At 40.6% G+C, this 24,036-nt stretch overlaps 1 protein-coding gene and 1 pseudogene across 1 annotated transcript in view; both read left to right on the top strand.

Moving 5' to 3' along the window:
* METAP1 (methionyl aminopeptidase 1) overlaps positions 1-20,396 on the top strand; it is a 71,630-nt gene extending 51,234 nt beyond the window's left edge. Inside the window, exons 7-11 of the mRNA XM_024736049.1 lie at positions 1,097-1,235; positions 2,987-3,118; positions 6,660-6,803; positions 11,662-11,727; positions 15,251-20,396. Of these exons, the coding sequence (XP_024591817.1) occupies positions 1,097-1,235; positions 2,987-3,118; positions 6,660-6,803; positions 11,662-11,727; positions 15,251-15,414 (645 nt within the window). The 3' untranslated portion in view covers positions 15,415-20,396. The remainder of the gene's footprint in view (positions 1-1,096; positions 1,236-2,986; positions 3,119-6,659; positions 6,804-11,661; positions 11,728-15,250) is intronic.
* Positions 20,397-23,131: 2,735 nt separating this feature from the next.
* LOC112393696 (macrophage migration inhibitory factor pseudogene) lies at positions 23,132-23,630 on the top strand (annotated as a pseudogene).
* Positions 23,631-24,036: the final 406 nt, after the last annotated feature.

Genomic DNA, 24,036 nt, shown 5'->3' with positions numbered 1-24,036 from the left:
GTCAGCTGTATGTGGTATGCATTAATAGCAGTTTGAATGCTTCCTATAGGCCAGGTGCTCTTTTACGTGCTTCTTTTATTAACTCATTTAATTTCCCCAGCAACTCAATGAGATAGATGCTACTGTCATCTCCATCTTATAGATAAGGAAACTGAGGCAGAGAGAGGTTAAGTTGCCCAGGGTTACACAACTTGTAAGTAATGGAGTTGGCATTTTCAGTCAACGCATTCTGCTTCTGTGTGCTCTTAACTAGTATTTATACTGCTGTAAGAAATACAGAAGCATATCGTTAAATATAAGGAAAAATGATAGGCATGTAGTTATTGATCATAATATTTTTTTTGTAATTGAGGAAACTAATATAAATTTTCAATACTAGAATTGCCAATAAAATTATAGTACATTCCACAAAGTGTATTCTAGGCAACTATTTTAAAATTATTTGTAGGAAGGCTGTGGCAATGTGGAAAGAGAAATTATGTATGCTCTGACTACCACTGTATAGAAACATCCAAGTAAAATAAGACTTATTTATGGGGAACCAGATCATTTTCTTAGAGTTTCTTTTGTTGTTCCACATGAATGTAGTGGTTAAAATGTCTCAGGGAATACTTTACCATCTCTTAATTATTACTAGTATTTATTTTTATTTTTACTACTTTTATTTTATTATTAGGGATAGAGGCTTGTTTCTATGTAAGAAATTATAACTACATGAAGTGTGCACATTAATTTAAAATTTTAAATTTAAATAATATGTTTTTAATAAGGAGTAGGTAATTCTAAAATAAAATCTTCATATAGTGACATCTGTACATGTAAGTATTTGAAACATGTGAATTTTCTTTTCCTTTGCGATTATCAAGTAAACTGGTTTGCCTGTGGTCTGACTTACAAACCCTACTATTTATCTGCTGTTTAAGGTAATAGCTACTAGTATTTCTAAAATAAAATCTTAAATAAGTTCTTCATTAGGAGCATTTGTACAACAAAATTTTCCACGTTTTTCAAATTTTAAAATGATTAATTGTATACAGATTAACTTTTTCTTTGGCACATTCCAGATTATTCTCTCCGTATTTTTAATTTATTATAGGCATGCATTGCAAGAAATTGCTATCCTTCTCCCCTGAATTATTATAATTTCCCAAAGTCTTGTTGTACTTCAGTGAATAAAGTGATCTGCCATGGAATTCCAGACAGACGGCCCTTGCAAGAAGGTGATATTGTTAATGGTAAGAAATAAGTGTGACTTTTGTCGCTGTTAGCAAAGAAACAGCAAGGCTTTGGGAGTCTAATAGTGACTTGCATTTTCTTCACTTGCTTCCTGTCTTTTACTTTTGTCATATTTAAAACTTAAAATAAATTGAAAATCTCTGGAAACCTATCTTATGGTTTTAAGATGTTTAACTGCTTTCAAGGTGCTTCTAGTATGATGTGCTTGATACAGGTTCTTTAATGCAGATGATCATTATGTGATTGGTAAATAGGGGAAAGATGTCAGTGAAACGTGGAAGTAATGTTGATTCAAGTGGGATTTTTTTCTGCTTATTCCTTTTAGTCCACTATTGGTTTTGAAGAAATCAGGGCAGGCTTTCTTACAGATAAAGAGAAATCATTAGTAATATATGAAGCTCTTAAGAAAAAACGCTAAAAATTCTGCAGAAGTATTGTCCTTGATGTAAGAAGTTCAGAAAGTGGCTTTAGGGACCACTGTGTTAAGCTATTTTGGGAAACTCCAAGTGCAGAGAAAGAAGCTGCAAAAAACATTTTCCTCTGTGATTGAAAAAATGTTGATGAATTAGGCTCCCCTCGATGGTATCTTTAATATTGATGAACTTGGTCTCTTTAGTAATCAGATATCTTCAAGGATCTATATATCAAACAAGGAAGCCTGAGCCCAGGTGTTAAAGGCTACAGAGAATGGACCAACTGTGATGCTGGCTGTGAATGGTAGTGGGGACTTGACCAGCACTGTTTTTTTTTTGTTTGTTTGTTTGTTTTTTGGCGGTACGTGGGGCTCTCACTGTTGTGGCCCCTCCCGTTGCGGAGCACAGGCTCCGGACGCGCAGGCCCAGCGGCCATGGCTCACGGGCATGTGGGATCCTCCCAGACCGGGGCACGAACCCGTGTCCCCTGCATCGACAGGAGGACTCTCAACCACTGCACCACCAGGGAAGCCCTGACACTGTTTTTATATGAATGGTTTTTGCTTCAGTTAGAGTATCTGTTTATAAAGTTCCATAAGTTTTGAGGGGTCTGCCCAATGCTGTTTTTCATATATAAGCCTTATTATTTTTATTACACACATAACATGTGAGGTTTTTCAGGAACGTGAGTGTTGTGCTAGAGCCAACACACCTATATTGCGATATTTTAAGTGGATTGAAAATTTATGGTTTAAGAATACTCATTTAATGTGCTCCGTAGTATACATTTAGTGTAGTTTAGTGGTGTAGTGGTAATCTGTATTTTTAAACACGGGAATAGTCACAAATCAGTGAAAGGCAAATGAGTCTTTGAAAAATAAGTGTAGAATAGTGTAAATGTTTCTATTTATTGATTCATTAGGATGAGGAAAAAGTCGTTAAAGATAACTAATGAAAGCAGTATTTCCTGTTTAATGTCAAAACGTGGCAAAGTCCTTCATTTAATGTTCTTAACTTGGGTCATTGATCTTGCATGAATGTATCCGGGGATACATTTTTCTTCTGCCGTAAACGATCTAACCACTGCTGTAAGAGTATTAAAGCCCACCGTCTGGCTTGTGCTGGGAGACCACGGACCTGTTTTCCACAGTGAGTTCATTTGCATTACAGACAAGAAGTGTCTCTTGGGCATTAAGTATGTATTCATCGGTGTCACTTGTGAATGCAGAAGTTATCTTTCTCATTAAGCTGCTTGATTCTGTCATGTTGGAGAAAGTTAACTTCAATTTTGAGATAAAAAACAAGTGTGGTCTTTATGTTTGCACATTCTTTTGCAGTGGACATCACTCTTTATCGCAATGGTTATCATGGGGACCTGAATGAGACGTTTTTTGTTGGAGACGTGGATGAGGGAGCTCGGAAATTGGTTCAGACCACGTATGAGTGCCTGATGCAAGCCATTGATGCAGGTCAGGCTCAGTGCTGGGCACCCGCTGGAGCTACTGTGTGGTGTGGGCCTTGAGTGACCTGTCACTATACTGTGCATGCCTTATCCCTCCCAGCTGTGCCTCTACCCTACCTGAGTTAGCTTTGGGTTTGGCAGTAGTAGGTTTAAGGATGATTTGGGAATCCCTTGATGAGGATGGACCGGACTATTGCTTATTCTTTTGACTCTTCTATGAGTTATCTTCCTTTTCTCTGGCTGATAAATGAGGAGGAATGTGTGGATACTTTTTTTTTTTTAACGTCTTTATTGGAATATAATTTCTTTACAATGTTGTGTTAGTTTCTGCTGATTCAGAAAGGTGAATCAGCTATACATATACATATATCCCCCTATCTCCTCCCTCTTGTGTCTCCCTCCCACCCTCCCTATCCCACCCCTCTAGGTGGTCACAAAGCACCGAGCTGATCTCCCTGTGCTATGCAGCTGCTTCCCACTAGCTAGTTATTTTACATTTGGTAGTGTATATATGTCAATGCTACTCTCTTACTTCGTCCCAGGTTCCTTTCCCCCTCCCTGTGTCCTCAAGTCCATTCTCTATGTCTGCGTCTTTATTCCTGTCCTGCCCCTAGGTTCATCAGAACCATTGTTTTTAGATTCCATATATATATGTGTTAACATACAGTATTTGTTCTTCTCTTTCTGACTTGTGGATAGTTCTTGAGTGCAACTTTTCTCCTACTTTTTAATTATTTTGTGAAAGAATGTGTTAGATTATAAGAGAAAAATGAGTGATCTTCCTTTACATTGGTCTCTCCTTTTTTGTTTTTTAATCTCTCTTCTCCAGAGGTGTCCACTTTTTTTTTTTTTTTTTAATAAATTTACTGATTTTGGGCTGCGTTGGGTCTTTGTTGCTGCGCGCAGGCTTTCTCTAGCTGTGGCGAGCGGGGGCTACTCTTCGTTGCAGTGCGTGAGCTTCTCATTGTGGTGGCTTCTCTTGTTGCAGAGCACGGGCTCTAGGCACACGGGCTCAGTACTTGTGGCTTGCGGGCTGTAGAGCGCAGGCTCAGTAGTTGTGGCGCACGGGCTTCGTTGCTCTGCATCATGTGGGATCTTCCCGGACCAGGGCTTGAACCCCTGTCCCCTGCATTGGCAGGTGGATTCTTAACCTCTGCGCCACCAGGGAAGTCCCCAGAGGTGTCCACTTTTAACATTTAGGATTTTTTCTCTGCAGTACGTTAATACACACATAGAAACACACATAACTGTATGTATGTGTTTAGTTAGGTTAAACGGAATCATAAGATTTGCGGTATTCTATAATTTGGTACTTTTCAACCAGTAATATCTTAGAGGTCTTTCCATATTAGAATACGTACATACCTGTATACGTAGATCTCCATTCTTTTAATGGCTATATATTATATTCCGCAGTATAAAAATTTCTACAGCTATTCCCCTACTGGATTTTGGTGTTTTCCATACATCTTGCTATTGCAGTGAATAATATCTTTGGGTAGAGGTGTATTTCTGTGGGATTTTTCTCACATACAACAGTTCATCCAGGTTTTTAAAAATTTATGCCATATCTTGTGAGGAAAGAGAAGGAGAGTCTTGTTGCAAATGTTAACAGACTATTACAAAGGACAGTTTGAGGGCAAATAACTTTTCAGTTAAAATCCACAGCATTTCAACCTTATTGTTCAGTGTATTATCCACCCCCTACCCCCTGTTAAATAAATCTGATATATCATCAACAATGTATTGGACAGGACAGGGTTCTTAGGCAAAAATATAGGATATGATGCAATTTTTACTAATTTAATGAAGTCAGAGGAATGAAAAATGAAAGCATGTGATTATATTTATATATCAATATGTGAGACATTCTTTTCCTTATTTTTCACTGTTGATTATACTTAAAAACTTCGATATTCTCTGTGGTATTGTGAGATGAGGACTTTAATATTTAGTTTCTCATTTTGGAAGCTTTAGTTTTAAATCATTTTTAGGGTTTCTGTGTTCAATGTTTATGTCCCTTTTGCTTCTCTGTGAGTTGATTGAAATAACCAGACAGCTGGAATGTTGTTTCACAGTGACAGAGGAATAAAAGTTGCTAAGAAACTACAAGAAACCAAAGTCTTCATTAACAGTAGACAGGAAAGAATAGAAGTTGCTTCATTCTCTGGAAAGTGCTATTAACACATTTGTATGCATCATTCCTGCCTCTTGTTTTCCAGTAATTTAGCTGCCCACCCTGGTGCAGAGCACTAGAGAGCTTGACCAGCTATGAAATTAGCCTTCTAGAATAGGGCTTCTCAGTCTACATGCTAATGGCATTTTGAGTCTGATAATTCTTTGCTGTGGGAGCCTGTCCTGCGTACTGTAGGATGCTTCGCAGCATTCCTGGTCTCTACCCGCTAGAGGCCGTTTGCACCACCAGTCCTCGTTGTGACAGCCAGAAATGTCTCCACATATTATGAAGTGTACTTCCCTGGGACCAGAACTCCCTCTGGCTTGAGAATTAGGGGAGACGTCTCCTCTCTCACCCTCCGTCATTGTCGTTGAACAGTTTCTTGTGTGTTGTGCACCATGGTTAAAATTTTCCTTTCCTCCCTGCTGACTGGGGCTGATAGGACAGCTTGGATGGAAATGCAAGAAAATCATTATGCAAGTCAGCATGTTCCTCAAAAATCATTAACCTCCCGCCCCCCCAAAAAAAGTCAAGCTGGAACATGTGGTTAAGAGCAAGTAAATGTTATGAAAATGATGCCTTGAGCCGTTCACCTGGAAATTTGATTGATGGGAGAGGATGTGTTGTGCCTGCACCTCAGGTTGGAGATGAGAGAGGCACAGTAGGGGACTGTAGGGCGTGGGAGGACCCCCAGAACCGTGGCCGGGTTCCCTAGGAGTCTCCATGCTAGGAGAGCTGTAGCAGCAATAAGAACCTCTTCTTTGGGTTTTTATTTAAACAGTGGTAAAAGTCATAAAAATTAAACGGGGCTGGAAATATACAGTGAGAAGTACCTTTCTACATCCTACTCCTAAGACCTTCTGCAGAGGCAACTATGAATAATTTGAGAACCACTTTCATGGGGATAAAGAAGCCCAGGGGAAGTAATTCTTTGAGAAATTGACCAGACTAAAACTGAGGACAAGTCAAGTTCCTTTTTGGACATTCCTTTTTCTCCTGATGCTCTTTCCTCTCTTATCTCTTCTGCTCGCTTTAATGGAAAGCACACTGACCTTAGGGAAGACGAGGAAGAGAAGTGTGTGTTCCATTCTCTTGTTTATTCAGAGAGGAAGCGGTGCCTCTCCCAGCCCCTTACTGCTGCACACACCCTCTTCTTCTGCAGCAAAGGAGGAAACCCAGGTGCTGCTGGCTTGGATCTCAGCTTTGCCGTCTCCTGGCAGTATAGCCTCTTTGTGCTTCGGTTTCCTCATCTTGAAAGTCTCGGAATGTAGGTGTGTAAAGCCTTCAGAAAGGTTCCTGGCATAGACAGTGATTGCTTAGTAATTATTAGTTTTTCTTTCTCTTTGTCATGAGTCTTCTCTTTTCCTTTCAGTGAAACCTGGTATTCGATACAGAGAATTGGGAAACATTATTCAGAAGCATGCCCAAGCAAATGGATTTTCAGTTGTTCGAAGCTATTGTGGGCATGGAATCCACAAGCTTTTTCATACGGCCCCCAATGTACCCCACTATGCCAGTAAGTACTGTCCAAAGATTTGGTATTTGCTAACTATTCATTCAACAAATATTCAAACATTTAACAGGACCTACTGTTTTGTATTTATTAAAGTAATCTATTAGCTGTTATAAATAGACCCCCCCAAAATGTAAACACAAGGCACAGAACAGTCCTAGTTATTCTCTGACCCATGCTCTTGTCACTTTCAACCTATAGCTTTCAAGATCACTTTGGGGGTTCCCCTCCTAGTCGTACAGATATTGGGGACAAGGGGAGAAGCATGGAGGGGTATGCTTGGGAGGTTTTAATGGGCCAGCCTGGACTTGGCATAAATCACTTACATTTACTTTTCATTGGCAGGACTTCAGTCACATGGCTACACTAACTGCAAGGGAGGTGGGGAAATGTAATCCAGCTGAGTACTCGGGAAGAGAAGGAGACTAGTAATTTTGGTGAACAGCCAGTACTCTCTGCCACATGCATTCTGATTCCTTAAATGAAATTGGTTCAGCTGGGTTTGATTTGAGTTCTCAGTACACGTCACCTACTGTATTCTTTGTTGGTATAGAGGGGGATCGACAAAGTACCTTTTGTTGGGCTTCCGTGGTGGCGCAGTGGTTGAGAGTCCACCTGCCAGTGCAGGGGACACAGGTTCATGCCCTGGTCTGGGAAGATCCCACATGCCGTGAAGCAGCTGGGCCCGTGAGCCATGGCCGCTGAGCCTGCGCGTCCAGAGACTGTGCTCCGCGGCGGGAGAGGCCACAACAGTGAGAGGCCTGCGTACTGCAAAAAAAAAAAAAAAAGTACCTTTTCTCAAATTGAGTGCTGTCTGATAGATTAACAAAGGAAGTTTTGGGCGATTAATGTCTTACAGAAACCTTTCTCTTGGAGAGTTAAGACATGCAGGGGTGACTCTGTTATTTAGTGCTAGAAAGGAAAGCCGTCCACAATAAGTGACCTAAGAAGGAATTTAACAAATATGTAGGAGCCACTGCTATGTAGACACTTTCATGTACCTCCTTGTGCTTACGTTTTTCCTCATATGCACAACAGCAGGGAATGGTACCTACCCTAGAACTGTTACTAGGATTAAGTGAGATAATGCGTGTTAACTTTTAGAGTGATGATGATGGTGATGATATACATTATCTCATTTGATCATCACAACTCTGAATAATTTCTTAGCCCTATTTTTTTTAATTTTATTTTTTTTTATTTTGCGGTGCCTCTCACTGTTGTGGCCTCTCCCGTTGCGGAGCACAGGCTCCAGGGGCGCAGGCTCAGCGGCCATGGTTCACGGGCTCAGCCGCTTCGCGGCATGTGAGATCTTCCCGGACCAGGGCACGAACCTGCGTCCCCTGCATCGGCAGGTGGACTCCCAACCACTGCGCCACCAGGGAAGCCCTCTTAGCCCTGTTTTTAAAAAGCAGATTCTGTGTTTAGGGAAGTGATGTATTTATTCAAGTCCACACAAACTAGTAAATAAATGTCAGGTGTAGGATTGGTACCTAGGTTCTGTCTGGCTTTCTAGAGTCAGTCTTTCCCGTGCTGCCTAGGAAGGACTGAAGCAGTTTGGCGCTGGGTCTTGTGGGAGAAATATAGATTGAGATTTTGCTTTGCTGGAGAGATGAGGAAGGGCATTCCAGGTGGTGGGGAAGCATGAATAGGTGCTTCAAGTTGAGACTGAACAGAGACAAGATAAGCTTGGGCTGAGAATTATGTGTTAAGGACTAGAAATAGGCAGTGCCAGATCGAGGATATTTGACTTCCTTTTAGGGATTTGTAGAACATTTTTTGGCAGAAGAATGGCAAGGTGAAATTGCCACTTGGGGAAGAAAAGTTAGCAGTGGTGTCTAGAATGTATTGCCGGTGTGAGTTAGCCAGGCTCGTCAGCCTGATGCACCGTTGTCGTAATCCAGATGTGAGGTGGTAAAATCTAAGACGTCAGTAGTTGTGAAGAGAAAGGGAAAGAGTGAGAAACGTCTCAACAGGAGAAGCTAGAGAAGTCACTTAGGGCACAGCATTTGACATAAATCAATAAGCATTTATCAGCAGACCACATAGTCCTTTTTATTTCAGCTGGAATTGTGCTTGAAATAGAAGCTAGCAATAGAAAATAGGTAGCCAACTTCATTCCTTCCTGGTAAGCCCTGTGATCACCTGATGTGCATTGCCTTTAACAGAATGGAAGTAGCTATTCTGATGACACTGGCGTGTGCCACACGTGTACGTGTGTGTGTTTTGTGTGTGGAGCAAGAGTGTGCAAGGGAGGGAATGCAAAAAGCGCCCTTACTTGCAGAGGTAACAAACTTAGGTTTAGGTATGGACTAGATAGAGACTTTTTGTCTATCTGTCTATGTCTATTAATTTTGATTGGAGTAGAGTTGATTTACATTGTTGTGTTCCTGCTGTACAGCAAAGTGAATCAGTTATACACATACCTGTACCCACTGTTGTTCAGATCCTTTTCCCATGTAGCGCTCCCTGTGCTCTTCGGTAGAGGCCCTTAGGAGTTACCGACTTCATATCAATACACAGTAGTGTGCATGTGTCACAAAGAGAGATTATTTTTGAAGGAAATAGAATTTACGGGAGACGGAGACACAGGTCAGTGATGATGGTGTCAGCAAAATACCATACCACCCATACACAGGAGATGGCGCTTGAGTTTCATGTTAAACTCTTTAATTAGAAATAAAAATTCTGAAAAAAGAAACAAGGACCCAGGTATACTTCATTTCATCCAACTGATATGTTTTTGAAAAGTCAAGTGTTAATCGGGTTTAGATAAAACAAAATATGTGTGGTCCCTTTAGGGACGCGTTAAAGGAAGCTGCTGAGAGAGTCTCTGTACTGCAGAGGCCTTTTGAGATGTAAACGATCCCTGCTTTGGCTTGTAACTTCATATTCCTAAGCACCTGAGCACGGAACCAGGAAATTGTTGTGTAACTTCCCTCCACCTCCTTCCGTGTAAGAGAAGTCCTTGTTAGATGAGAGTTTAGTGTGCTTCTTTGTCATTATGGTTCGGAAGTAAAGGTGATACTACCCTATCTTTAGAATGTATATATCACGGTAATTCTGGGAGGCAGACGGTAGAGCAGGTACACACTTTTGGAAAAGCACTCAGCAGTAGTACCTGCTATAGTGTAGTCGCTAGACGATGTATGTTTGTTTGAGTGAGCCTTGTTGAGAAGCTGAAACCATGAGTCAGGGTTAGCTGGGAGTTGTAACTTCTACAACAATGAATCAATGGCAGAAACAGGAGTGGAACTTGGATTCTCTGTATTGCGCTGTCCAGTGTATATGAGGCACATATGTAATATTAAGATTTCTAGTGGTCATATTGAAAAAGTAAAAAGAGACAGATGGAGTTAATTTTATATTTTATTTAATCCATTACATTAAAAATATTAGCATTTCAACATTTAATCAGTGTAAAAAAAACATTGCGATATATTACATGCTTTTTTTGTCTTTGAAATCGGCATATTTTTACATGTACATTCTGACTTGCCGTTTTTCAAGTGCCTAGCTTCATGCACCCAGTTGCTGCCTTACTGGACAGCACAGCTATCAATTCCTTTATCCTTTTTTCTTTCCATGACACCACACTGACTCTCTTTGACATTTTCTGTTTGATATCCCCAAGGGAATATGACCAAGTCTATATATGTAGTAAATTGCATGTCATTTGGAGAGAAAGTTCATGAACTTAGAAATAAAAAGATTATTTTTGCCCCTCAGAGTTTTATAATAATTTAGAAACTCCTGATTTGGAATCTGTAGAATAAGTGTATTTTGGCAATACCTAAGATAGCGGAAAGCGGCGTGATAGCTATTAACAAGGAAGGGCGTGCAGGAGTGTAAACGTGCGGGTGAGAGGTTAGACCACACCTAGGCAGAGCAGCTTGAGCAGGGTCTGCCTCCCTCGACACATGGGTTGCCTTCCAGAAGAACCGCAGCCTTACGCAGAAAACCCCTGAAAGCCGGTGCTTTCGCCACCTGGTGGTCAGGCAGCGCAAATGCAGTCACTTGTTTACCGATGCTCTTACCAGTTTTTGGTTTTTATTGACAGTTTGAACTTTAAACTGATTCTCCATTTTCGTCTGAGATTGTCTAAAAAGGCCTATCCCTGTTTAAAATTTTTGGCCTTCTTGGGGAGATGGCACGCCTGGGCACTGATAGTTGAGTTTCTCACAATGATCCTGAAAAATACTTTGGTATTGGTGAACTTGGACAAAAAGTCTTTGGAGGGAGAAATGGATTTTTTGTTTCCAATAGAAAGGAATAATCGTGTCAGCATTAAAGAAAAGTAGGTTAGTGTGCGGGGCTTTGTCCCCCTCCGAAGATAAGACAATTTACAAAACTTTTTAAAAATGGTGCAGTTGTTTCTCTGGGCTGTGCCCCCATCTCCACCCGCATCCACACCCCTACACGCACCCAAGAGGTAGGAGGCTTCTCGTGGAATTCGAAATGTCTTCTTCTTTAAAGCGTCATACCTCCATGAGTGTGGCGCTTTGCTGGGTTGCATGGTTGCAATTCTAACCCTGCTATAACATAAATGGGGGCACTTTTCCTTTTATAGAAGCGATAACCACATCTGAGATCCAGCCTAGGGCATCTCTGTATTTTCCTAGAGAAGACGTAAACAAAATGACATATGCCTAGGACAGTATCTGCCCCAGAGTAGGCGGTTTTCAGTAAAATCCCTGTTTGTTGAATGATCTGCTTTAAGCAAGGGGAATCAGGAGAGGAGAAAGTCATTAATTTAAGAATCACTCATGGGAATATAAGTTGTGTACTTTTCCCAGGGAGCTGCTTAACGATATGCTGTAGGTTTTTTGCTCTGTTCTGAGATTTTTTTCTTTAATTTCAGAAAATAAAGCAGTTGGAGTGATGAAGGCCGGCCACGTATTTACAATTGAGCCAATGATTTGTGAAGGTGAGAAAAAAGGGATGCTGTAACATTCTTTAATTGAAGTTTTATTTACTTTTGGTTACTCATGATCAGATTAGTAGTCTGCTCTACTTTCTTTTTGCTTCATTCCCACTCCCCATCCTATCTCTAACTTGATTCAGTATCATGTTAGAGAACTGAAAATTGTAAGGGTTGGCAAGAAAGCAATACCTTCTCCACGGTAATTTGCCTGCTGTCAGTAGATGCTGAAGTACTTGAATCCTGGTCCCTTTTCATAAAGATCCTGTCAAAGGGAGCACTGTGATGATTAGGTGCCTCCATCAGACCTGTGTAGAAATTCTTTCTTGTCTTGATGGGGGTGAGGAAGAGGAGGAAAAAAGAAGTTAGTGCTATTTGGTTTGTTTTTTTTTTGTCTTTTAAATTAATTAATTAATTTTTATTTATTTATTTTTTGGCTGCATTGGGTCTTCGTTGCGGTGAGTGGGCTTCTCGTTGTGGTGGCTTCTCTTGTTGCAGAGCACGGGCTCTAGGCACGCAGGCTCAGTAGTTGTGGCTCACGGGCTCTAGAGCACAGGCTCAGTAGTTGTGGCGCACGGGCTTAGTCGCTCCGCGGCATGTGGGATCTTCCTGGACCAGGGCTCAAACCCGTGTCCCCTGCATTAGCGGGCGGATTCTTAACCACTGTGCCACCAGGGAAGTCCGAGCTATTCGTTTTGCGGCAGAGTTATATAATTTAATTCTCCACAACTTATGAGGTAGGTGCTATCCCCATTATACAGGAGAAGAAACTGATTTTTGAAGAGGTTAAGTAACTTGCCCAAAGTCACTTAGCTAGTTATGTGGCAGAATTTGTGGGACTCTAAACTCATGAGCCATTCTGCCACTTGAGGGTCTGCACTCATATCGTCAGGTGGTGTCATACAACTACTGTGGAAAAAGCACAGCATAGACATGCTTAGCACTGGCAGTTCTATGTCTTCACTGTTGTTGGTCACTGTGACAGGCACATGGCAGTGATGGTTGGTGTCACGATTGGAGCCCCCCACTGAGGCTGTCAGTAATAACTGGGGCCTCCTTCATGAGGCCTTCACCTTTGCTTTCTGCCAGTTCTTCGCTGGGATTGGGGGATGCAGAGTGGGGCAACAGTAGTAGGGCTCTTGTGTCCTGGTCCCTGTGTTAAAGGATGCGTCCCCTTGGGATCCTTCCAGTCTTTTTTATAACCTAATCTTCGGAGTGATATCCCATCACTTCTACCAGATTTTTTCCTTAGAAGTGAGTCACTAAATCCAGCCCACACTCAAGGGGAGAGGAGCATTGGAGGTTGTTTTAGAGGCTGCCTTCTTAACCTGGTCCTTTGTTCCCTTTTCTGTAAAATGGAAGTTACAATCTTTATCCTGCTGAATCCCCAGGGCTGCTGTAAGAATTAAGTGAGATGATTTGTATTAACGCAAAGTACCTTTAAAGGGCTGTACAAATATAAGGTATTGTTTTGTCATTCCCTGGAATAAGAATAATGATCATATGTAACCAATTGCAAGAGCATGGAGTATATTAGCAGAGAAAGGCAAGACAGTGAGAGGAAAGTGTCATTTTGGTTACATACCTATTTCCATTAACTGGCACTTAGCTGGTGAGACATGAAGTGGTATTTCCGGGAGTAAGCAAATAACACAGTGTTGAGCTGGTTCAGACAATCGTCAGATTATAACAAATATACCTCAGTGTAACTCAGCTAGGTTAAATCCCAGCTTCTTAGTGGAAGGTCTCTAATCCAAAGAAGAATTTGAATTTCCTTAGAATAGTAGTCTAATATATTTAACTTGACATTAGTAAAGGATCTGTTTTAGCAGATGACAATAAAATTAAAGATGTATTTATGTCGGGCTTCCCTGGTGGTGCAGTGGTTGAGAATCCACCTGCCAATGCAGGGGGCATGGGTTTGAGCCCTGCTCTGGGAAGATCCCACATGCTGTGGAGCAACTAAGCCCGTGCACCACAACTACTGAGCCCGCGCGCTGCATCTACTGAAGCCCGTGTGCTCTAGAGCCCATGCTTCGCAACAAGAGAAGCCACTGCAATGAGAAGCCTGCACACCACAATGAAGAGTAGCCCCCGCTCGCCGCAACTAGAGAAAGCCCGCGCACAGCAACGAAGACCCAACGCAGCCCCAAAATAAATAAATAAATAAATTTATTAAAAAACCCCGATGTATTATGTCTTAAATCCGTTTGTGAAAAGATCATTCATTACATTGAGAAATATCTGTTTACTCATCTTTAGATGGTTGACAAAGCATGAGTTAACTTTCTTTAAGCTACCTCATATTTTCTTTTTAGACTGGGGTTTAATATTGCAAAAGTAGGTAACTTCACTGCAGACTTTGTACTCTGGGATGTGTCTGAGGCAGTAAGACCTAATCTTCGGTAAAGATTACTCAAAATGGGAATTCCCTGGCGGTCCAGTGGTTAGGACTCGGCGCTTTCACTGCCGTGGGCCTGGGTTCCATCCCTGGTCAGGGAACTAAGGTCCTACAAGCTGCAAAGTGTGGGCCCCCCACCCCCAAGGCAAAAAAGATTACTCAGAATGAAGAATATTGATTTTTTTTTTTTTTTACATCTAATTTGGAGATAAGAAAGTCTCTGTAAACACATTTTTATAGTAGTATCTGGAATTGCAGAACTTTGTCATTCCACTGTTGCCTCTCCTCCCCTGCCCCACTCCTCCCCCCATTCTCTTTTTCCTGTGTTGTCTCCCAGCTCTTTTCATTGTCCCTTCGTTTCCTTTCTAACCCTCTCTCTAACCCATTCTCCCTCATCATAATTTTTTTTTTTTGGCCGCGCTGCACAGCTTGCAGGATCTCAGTTCCTCGACCAGGGATTGAACCTGGGCCACAGCAGTGAAAGCCTGGAATCCTAACCACCAGGCCACCAGGGAACTCCCAATAATTTTAAAATTTTCTCACCAATCTCTCTTTTTCTCTGCCCTCTTTCTGGTTACAGGGGTGTGGCCTATAAAAATTTCAGAGTATAATCTGTTCTCACCATCTTTGTGCCTGCCATTTAAAAATTATATCAGGAATTAAATGCTATAATAAAAGTATAAGAAGTTACTCTATTTCCTTCACAATATACATCGGCTATAGTTCAGTCAGTTTCCAAAGTTATACCAGGAGAGAGCTAAATTCATTAATTCAGTTTCTTACTTGTAGTTCTGTGATGAGTGGTTATCAGTTATGTTTCTGAAAATGAAACTGAGTGCCTTTATTTTGGACATACCAACTTGATTTAATATTTGGGAAGTATACAAAATGTGAAGTTTTAAAATTTAAACACTGTTCTTACTTTGTTGGACTAAAGACCAAAATGAAATAGAAAAGGCTTTAGCTTCAACAGTTGAAGTGTAAATAGGAATCTTAATAGTGAATTTTAAAATTAGTTTTCTGAGATATCCAAGGATATAGGAGTACAGGCCAGTACACTTGCCTAGAGAGTTTATTAAGAAAACAAGCTGAGTGATAGAATTAAGAACTGGTGTTTGTTTGTTTAAGGCGGATGGCAGGATGAAACCTGGCCGGATGGCTGGACAGCAGTGACGAGAGATGGGAAACGGTCTGCCCAGTTCGAGCACACCCTGCTGGTCACGGACACTGGCTGCGAAATCCTAACCCGGCGACTCGATAGCGCGCGGCCTCACTTCATGTCCCAATTTTAATTTCTCCCGAGATGGCACATCTCAGTGATACCTTCTGGCTGTACTCGGCATTTTATTGAGAGTACAGGATGGAAGAGGACATTTTTTATAACTTGTTTTGTTTCGACTATAGATAAGGAAGGACTACAGCATTTGATGTGTGTCCTCAAGAACTTGTCTTGGGTCTGAAAAAGCCAAGAAGAATAAAGGAAGCTTTCTCAACTCCTTTCAATGCTCCCCTCTCCCCACACAAAAAAATCTCTGCACCCCTGTTTTCTCATTTGCCCTTTGAGCACTTTTACTTAAACCTGCTTCTAGTTGCTTTTATCACTGCCACAACCGGGCCTTCAGAGCCACCTGCTTTCCAGGTGAATGTTGGAGATGAGAATCCCTGAAACTTTAGCAACATATTTTGCTCCCGATTTTTTTTTTAATTATATATGTATGGAAATATATACGTATACATTTTAAATTCCATATATGTAATTACCAAACACTATGTGACCTGGGGTTTGTGTTGATTCTGACAGGGTTCTATGCTGTCGTAAATGGACCCATCATTTGCAGTGATTTAATTCCCAGCTGGGAATTGGCCTCCCTCCTCCCCTGCTAATTTACCCTCGTAATTGTGTGTAAGGAAGCACTCGGTCAGTGAGACTTTCCAGTGTGGACTCTGTGTGCGTGAATGGCTATGGCAAAATTCACTTTGGAAAAAGATGATCAGGTTTTAAAAAATCTAGTTTATGGCAAAAATAGCCACGCTCCAAGCAGAAGCTGGCTGTTGCAGAGAATGGGATTTTTGTAATACGTTGCTATTTCAGACCTCTGTTTGGTCATAATGGTAGGAAAAACGCTCCCTTCTCTCTTATTTCAAAGGCATACCTTGGAGATTTTCAGAGAAGGGTGGAGGCTGCACTGTGGAGGTTGATGGGGAAAGACAGTTCTGAAATCTCTCCAGCAGTGAGCAGAGTCTGGAAATTCTAATGTTTAATAAACCTGGTGGGGATGAGAAAGGAACTTCTTTGAAATTGGACTATTGCCTTGCAGGGATGCAGCTGTCCTTGGTGTGCTACCACAATTCTCCTTTACATAGTTGGGAACCTCATTAGAAATGACCTCAGCTGCCCAACATCTGTGTTCCTTTCAGTAGTTCAGTCCAAATGGGAGTGCATCCAGGGAAGACATATCAGATCAAGGTCATTGTCATTAGAGAGTACTTGATTACTAGGTATCTGGTAAGTTTATTCTAAGATAATTCGATACCACTGACATGTTACATTTGTATAAGAACATCTTTCCCAGAGTGCCTCAGACCTTTATTGCTTTAAAGGAATTATAATGTTTTCATTACTTTTATTATTTTAATGATTTAGTAAAGTGGCTGAATCTGGTATGTGTGTGAAGTTTTTTATCAAACTGTAATATTTGTGAACGGAATGCCTTGCAATATGAATGTTAATATAATGTGTAAAGGGAGATTAAAAAGTTTGAATGACTACCCCACCACGTAGTTGTTAACTTTGCTGTATTTGTTGGGGATTTCAGAAGGAAGTGGTGGGAATGGGGAGGCTAATTTCATAATCTAAAATAAAATTTGAGTAAAAATACATTTTTAAGTTGAATGTCTATATACAAATCCCAGTACTGTGTTTAGTTCAGCAGTCTACCAGCAGTATTTGAAATGCAACCATATTTCTGAGATAGTTTAAGGTGGAGATTGCTGCATATGTGAGGCAGCATTTTATGTACTGATAGTGGAATTAACAGTGTGGGCTTACTCAGTGTCTACTATTAGAAAATAAGCTCAAAGAAAAAAGTCTTGGTGGGTAGTTTTTTTTTGTTGCTGTTAAAAGATAACCACCACACTGGTGATGATGCTTTTCTCGGTTTGGGAGATTTTAAAACATTATGTCCTCTAGTCTAATTGTATATGTCTGATTACAAATGTTTGTTTAGTAGGTTTAGATGAGAAAACATCTCGGGTAGTTTCATCATTCTGCCAACTTCTCAAAAATGTCAGTGTGTTAACTTTTTATTTTTTGTATTAACTTTAAAATAATCCTTTTTTTCCCCTGACAGTCCTTCATCCCCCTTGGAATTATAATTTAGAAGGGAAAGGTATTTGCCTTTTATTTTCATTTTATGTCTTTTGCTGGTAAAATGTATAAAGGTACATTAGAACCCGTTCACCAACACCTTTATATTACTTGCCATCCACATGTCTAAATTAACAGGAAGAGGGTGTTTAGGAATTTGCCATCTTAGCTTGATTCCTCAGTTTGTCCTGTCACCACTTCTGGCTTTTCATTGAGTTTGGTTAAATTTGAGAGTGGGATGCTCCAGTTTGCTAAAGCCCCCAAATGCACCCTCCTGGTATCTGTAAGCTATTTCTGTCCTACCCACCCACCCCCCGTTTTTTCTTTTTTTTACTTCCAGCTTTTCATTTTGAAAATTTCAAATTTACAGAAAAGTTGATGGTACAGTGAGATAACCATATATCCTTTCCCTGTATTCAGCAATTGTTATTGCATCACATCTCTCTATATAAAAAGCATTTTTCTTTTGAGAGAAATGGCATTGTTGTACTTCACCTGCTACTGTTGCAGCGTGTCTCTCTTAGAACATAAGGACATTTCCTACACAATCATAATACTCTTGTCACACCCAAGGAATTGATTATTCATAGAGTTATCTAATGTATAGTACACATTCAAACCTGAGGCTCAGTTTCCCCCCAAGCGTACTTTAAAGCGTTTGTCTTGTTTAAAATGCAGAATCCAAACCCATGGCATTTGGTTGTCATCTGTAGGTTTTTTTAAACTCTAGAACAATCCTTCCACCTTTTTTTATCTTTTATGAAACTGACTTGAAAAAGCAGGCCCGTTAGCTTGTAGAATTCTGTGCTTCCCTGATTGTTCCTCGTGAGTAGGTTCAGGATAAATGTTTTGGCAGAAGACTCCATAGATGGCATGTGGTGTGTCCCATTCATCGCATCGCATCACATCACATCACATCACAAGGCACATACTGTCATTGTCACATTATTGCCAATATATGTTTGCTCACTAGGTTTCTTTCAGCTTTTCTATTTTAAGATCCCTTTCTTAAGCAAATAATTTGGGAGGAGATACTTGGAGACCATTTGGATATCCTGTTCACTTAATGATTTTAGCATTCATTAATAATCCTTGCCGGAATCCATTATTTTGTTACATTGGTGGCTGCAAATAGGGACTTTCTAAATCTAGCATTCTGTCTGCATTTATTGGCTGGCATTCTTTTACTAAAGAAGCACTTTTTTGAGTATCAGTGTGGGCTCGTTGTTTTTAAAAATTCAATTAGTTACTCTAAATGGTCTGTATTTGGCCAGTGGAAGCACCTTTAAGCTTATTTATGGGTCATTTTGATCTGTGTCTGTCAGTCTTTGAGCACCTTCTTGCTTTTTGCCATATCAAGATGTTCTAGATTTATCTTACACTCTTCCTGCCCCAGCCTGGGAATTGGCTTCTTCTCCAAGGAGCCCTAGTTTCTTTTCATGGGGAATGGTATTTGGAAATCAAGATCTGGGTGCTGCTGGGGTGTCATTGCTCCTAGGGCCGTTCAGGGAACAGAGCCAGCAAATGCATTTTTCATAAATCATGAATTCATTCTGATACTTTGATTTCAAATTCAACACTAATCTTCCTCACCCTTCCCTGTTCCATATTTGTATCTTCCTTATCCCATGGTGAGAACTTAGGTTCTGAACAACATTAATATTTACTTATTTGCTTGATTCTACGTGACATGTAAAATGATTTTAGAATTACTATACCAAAATCACTACCAAAAATGTAAGTGTAAAAGTTGTGATAGTTCCTATTCTTGGAACATATTTCACTAAGGGGGTACAGAGTATTGGTTTAAAAGCTATTTGAAGTAATTAATTTTGATCCTGCAGTATTCTAAATTTCATAAACCATGAAGTTACTTTTCAACAGTAAATGCAGTGAATCTTGGGGGCAAAGCATGCTATACAGGTGGGGAAGATTTTTTTTAGCGGTCTGGGAGTTAGAAATACTGGAATCAGTTGAGATAGTGTGATATGATTCTGTCTACATTTGATGGTGTGTGGCTTTCTACCAAGTTCTCTAGCTACCAGAGGAGCAAATTATTACCACTTGTAATGTGGATGTATAGCCTATTTTCAGTATAGAGTAGGAAAAAACATCTGGACATTGTTTTAGGAACAGATTGTTTCACAACGTAGGCTGCATTGTGCTGATATTCTAAAAGTTATTAATGTGTTTTGCTTCATTTAAAAAATGAACATCGAAAGGAAGGCAGCACAGGTTCCATGCATCGAAATTCTGTGGTCCAACTGTGTTTGAACTCACAAGCAGCCTTTGGTGGCAGCCTCCTTCCTTACCTCTTTTTCCTTTTGCTGCTAAGTATGAAAAAGAGAAACAGTGGTTTGCATTTGGTTATTTTGCAAAAAAAAAAGCCAGGAGTCAGGTGGCCTTGGCTACCTGTTACCTGCTGCTTTGCATTTTGGGGACTGTGGTGAGGAACAACAGAACTGTCTGTATATGGTAATTATGTGATTACATTCAAACGTGTCAACACTGGTTTATCTCACTAAAATGTGCCCCAAAGTCAATATGCGGAGCACTCAAGAAGGGCTTCCTGGAAAGATTTTCACTTACCACTGATGTTTGTTGGAGTTCAAAGTATTTTAATAATTTTTCTTGTGAATGTCCAGCCTTTTTACTATTGCAAAGCTTTGAGTAGAATAATTGCTTCCATCTCCTGGGTGCTTGGCCCTTTTACTATTACTCAAGCCTCCTCATTCAACTCCCAACAACAAACACATGACAAACTTGCAGGCATATTTGCTCTGTGGTGTCATGAGACGATCACGAGATCAACAATCAGGACACTAGGGCTCTGAGTTCTCTGATTTTTGCGATACGCGGGCCTCTCACTGTTGTGGCCTCTCCCGTTGCGGAAAACAGGCTCCGGACGCGCAGGCTCAGCGGCCATGGCTCACGGGCCTAGCCGCTCCACGGCATGTGGGATCTTCCGGGACCGGGGCACGAACCCGTGTCCCTTGCATCGGCAGGCGGACTCCCAACCACTGCGCCACCAGAGAAGCCCAGTTCTCTGATTTTTTAAACTAGCTGAATGGCTTGGACAAATCACCATATTTCTCTATGGAGGTATCCTATTTGTGTAATGACGCCACAACTTAGCAACTGTTTTATTCTATATATAATGTGACTATAAAGCGAATTTGCTTTATTTCAGTACTTGGGTCAGACATCAACAGAAAATTCAGAATAGAATTTTCCAAACTTTACCAGTAAATCTGAGCCCTGGGTGATTCTGAGAAAACAAAATAGCCAAGGATAAGAACATTTAATATTAAAATATAGATTTAAGAAAGAGAACAACAGGTATTTTAAAGCAAATTTCCACTGTTTTATCTTGTTTAACATATCTAGATATTTTTGGTAGTCAGGAATATTTCAGTCCACGTCTAAACTCTGGGTAGTTCTGTGGTGGATTAGCACTCCTTTCCTGAAGGGAGCATGTACATGTTACCTCTCAATGAATTGTTACGATGTCCAGTTTGATAAAAGTCAATCTGCTTAAAAGCCCATCCCACTTGCTCTGTTCCTATAAAGTTCCACCAAAAGAAGTTTGTATAATGCAGGACTTTGTACGTACCGGTTCACTGTGCTGGTTTACTTCCTAGTTGTTATCTTTAAAGATATGATTTCCTTGGTATAGTTCTATGTACTTATTACCTAAGTAACCGTTTAAATATACTTAATGTTTTCCAAATGTGTTTTCTGTCTGTTTTTTCTGCAGGGTATTTGCTGACAGAGAATCTGATCTTGCATGTTAATTGAAACAAAATTGGCTGAGTGCAAAGTTGGTTTTTCCTGGGTCACAAAGTATCTCTAGGCCCAAAGAACTGTCAGTTACTTTAGGACTTTGATCATCAACCTACTTGGGAGATTGGTAGCCATGCAGAAAATGTTCTGAAGCATCTGTGCATGTAAAAATATGTTCCCTGTTTCTCAGATCAACAAAACATTTTGAGAATCGTGAGCTACATTTAATTTTGCTTTGAAATGGGATAAATGGAAGTAGCATTGTGTTTATCTTTCGGAGCTGTATTTGTTTAAGCTGTACACACATTAACTGGCTCCACTGTAACAAAGTTTGGAAATAATGCAGTTTTTTCCCTCATCTCAATAACCTCATCATTCCACAGGTTCTACCTTATGTTAGTTCTCTGTGCATGTAGTAAAGAACTCATTCCAAGTCAGACATGGAATTCCAAGTCAGCCTGTATATGGACTATCTTTCTACAGTAAACATCACTAGGTGGGTTAAATAGAAAGCAGAATAGCCCAACATGCTGAAAATGGAAAAGCAGGAAAGATTTGAAAAATGCCAAGTATACCAGCATTTTCAATGAAAAACAAAAAGCTGTTAAAAGATACATCCTAATATTGTAAAATTTTGGATCCTTAAAAATTTTTTTTACTAACTTTCATGAAATATACAGCAGAGGTTAGCGACTTGTGTTAAAATTATATACCTTTTATCCAAGAAAGCAGTTTAAACATAACTTCAAAAAATTCCCGACAATACTTCTAAGGTGGTAGAGTCCTCATTTTGGACAACCAGGATAGATTGGCTGACATGCACATAGTGAATGTTTTTTAGCCCTATGTTGTGTATGTTCTTCCAAAAAATATTTGGTTTCGCAATATACATAACAACTTAGATGCCATCCAAGAAGATGTATTAAAAGTATCTTAACAAGAAATACTTTATACCTATAGTTCCATGTTCCAAGAATCTTTATATTAAAGATCTTGTAAAATTGATTCTTAATACTGGTTCTTTGAAAGAGACAATTGTACTTTCAGCCAGGAAATGCTCATACTTGTTAAACTGAATTAGCTGGCTCAAGACTATGTACATGACTGTGACAGAAAAGTAAACTCCCTAATTGACCAGCTACAAGAATTGGAGTTACATTATTTTACTATCTTAAAATTATTTTCTCATTATTGGAGAACATAATGTTTGCCATTCTCATTCAAGTATAATTCATGTATGAGAAGAAAAATAGAGGCGAAAAAAAACCAAAAAAATTATTAGTTCTCCTCCATTATTACCCTATATACCCATTCTGTTACTGCAGTCGCTTAAGGCAATAATATACTTTGTTCCTGGAAGGCTGAGCTAAAACAAATCAGATTAAAGCACACTTCCTATAGCTAGGGTAGAAGCTATTTTTATTCTGTTCTTCCAGTTCACCCAGAACAATAGGTTGGAGCCATCTGGGCCCCGACTGGGTCTCCACCCCTCTAGGTAAAATGAGAGAAGCTAGGTCATACTGCCTAGTCCTTCAAATGCACCAGAGATCCAAAAAAGAAGTCCTGACCATAACTGCCACTATACCAGTTTTCAGTCAACTAAATATTGCTCTCTCAGAAACACAAACTTTGGGAGTAATTAAGCTACATCAGTCAAAAGAATTAAAACAAGAAAAAGCACATGGTTTCAATCCAACCAAAAGATATGTATGTGCATGACATATCTGATGTCCTGACACAAAAACAGTCTAAACTATGCTATGATGTAGAAAGAAGAAAAAGGCACATAGTAGGCGGGGCGCCGTTCACACGAGAGTCGGTTGGTTCCTGTATCCCTGTCCCTGCCTTCCCTCGCCGTCATGTCGATATTCCTGGTGAACACCAACGTGCCCCGCGCCTCTGTGCCGGACGGGCTCCTCTCAGATCTCACCCAGCAGCTGGCGCAGGCAGGCCACGGGCAAGCTGGCGCTGTACATCGCGGTGCACGTGGTCCCGGACCAGCTCCTGGCTTTCGGGGGCTCCAGCGAGCCGTGCGCGCTCTGCAGCCTGCACAGCATCGGCAAGATCGGCGGCGCGCAGAACCGTTCCAACAGCAAGCTGCTGTGACGCCTGCGCGTCAGCCCGGGCAGGATCTACATCAACTACTACATGAACGCGGCCAACGTGGGCTGGAACGGCTCCACCTTCGTCTGCACGTCGCGCTCCGGAGCCCCCTGCCCCAGGCCCGCAGCCCGCACGCGGTTTTCTGCCCGCCCCGCCCCCAGCGACCCCACCTCCCGGGACGGAGAAATAAACGGTATGGAGACCGGGGGGCGGGGGGAAGCACAGGATAGTGTTAATAGTATTCCTTCGTGTTAAAGTATATGTATAAATGCTATTATATTCATAGAAACTAATGGGAAAGATACATAAACTGAATAGTGGTCACCTTTTCTGGGGGGGAAAAGGGAAGTGTAGCTTTTCTTATGCAATTTTCTCTACTATTTGAATGTTCTAACTCTTGGATGTATTGCCTTCATGTATTTATTTTTGTGTTAATGGATCACCTGGATGGTAAGACTATGCATCATTTTCGTTTGCTTCTTTATTCTGCTCAGGGTAAAGAAACCTAAATGTAACTTAACAGCACCGGGAAAAGACTGATAGATTCGACTATACTAAAATAAAAATTAAGAAATATAAAATATATTAATATAAAACTTACAAAGGATTGGCATCTAGAATAAAGAACCCCTAAAAATTACTCAGAAAAAGAGAAGTAATC

The sequence above is a fragment of the Neophocaena asiaeorientalis genome, unplaced genomic scaffold, assembly GCF_003031525.2.
Source record: "Neophocaena asiaeorientalis asiaeorientalis breed wild unplaced genomic scaffold, Neophocaena_asiaeorientalis_V1.1 scaffold7, whole genome shotgun sequence".
In the NCBI taxonomy this organism is placed as follows: domain Eukaryota; kingdom Metazoa; phylum Chordata; class Mammalia; order Artiodactyla; family Phocoenidae; genus Neophocaena; species Neophocaena asiaeorientalis.
The sequence above is the reverse complement of the archived record's forward strand: the minus strand, read 5'-3'. Positions and strand labels throughout refer to the sequence as shown.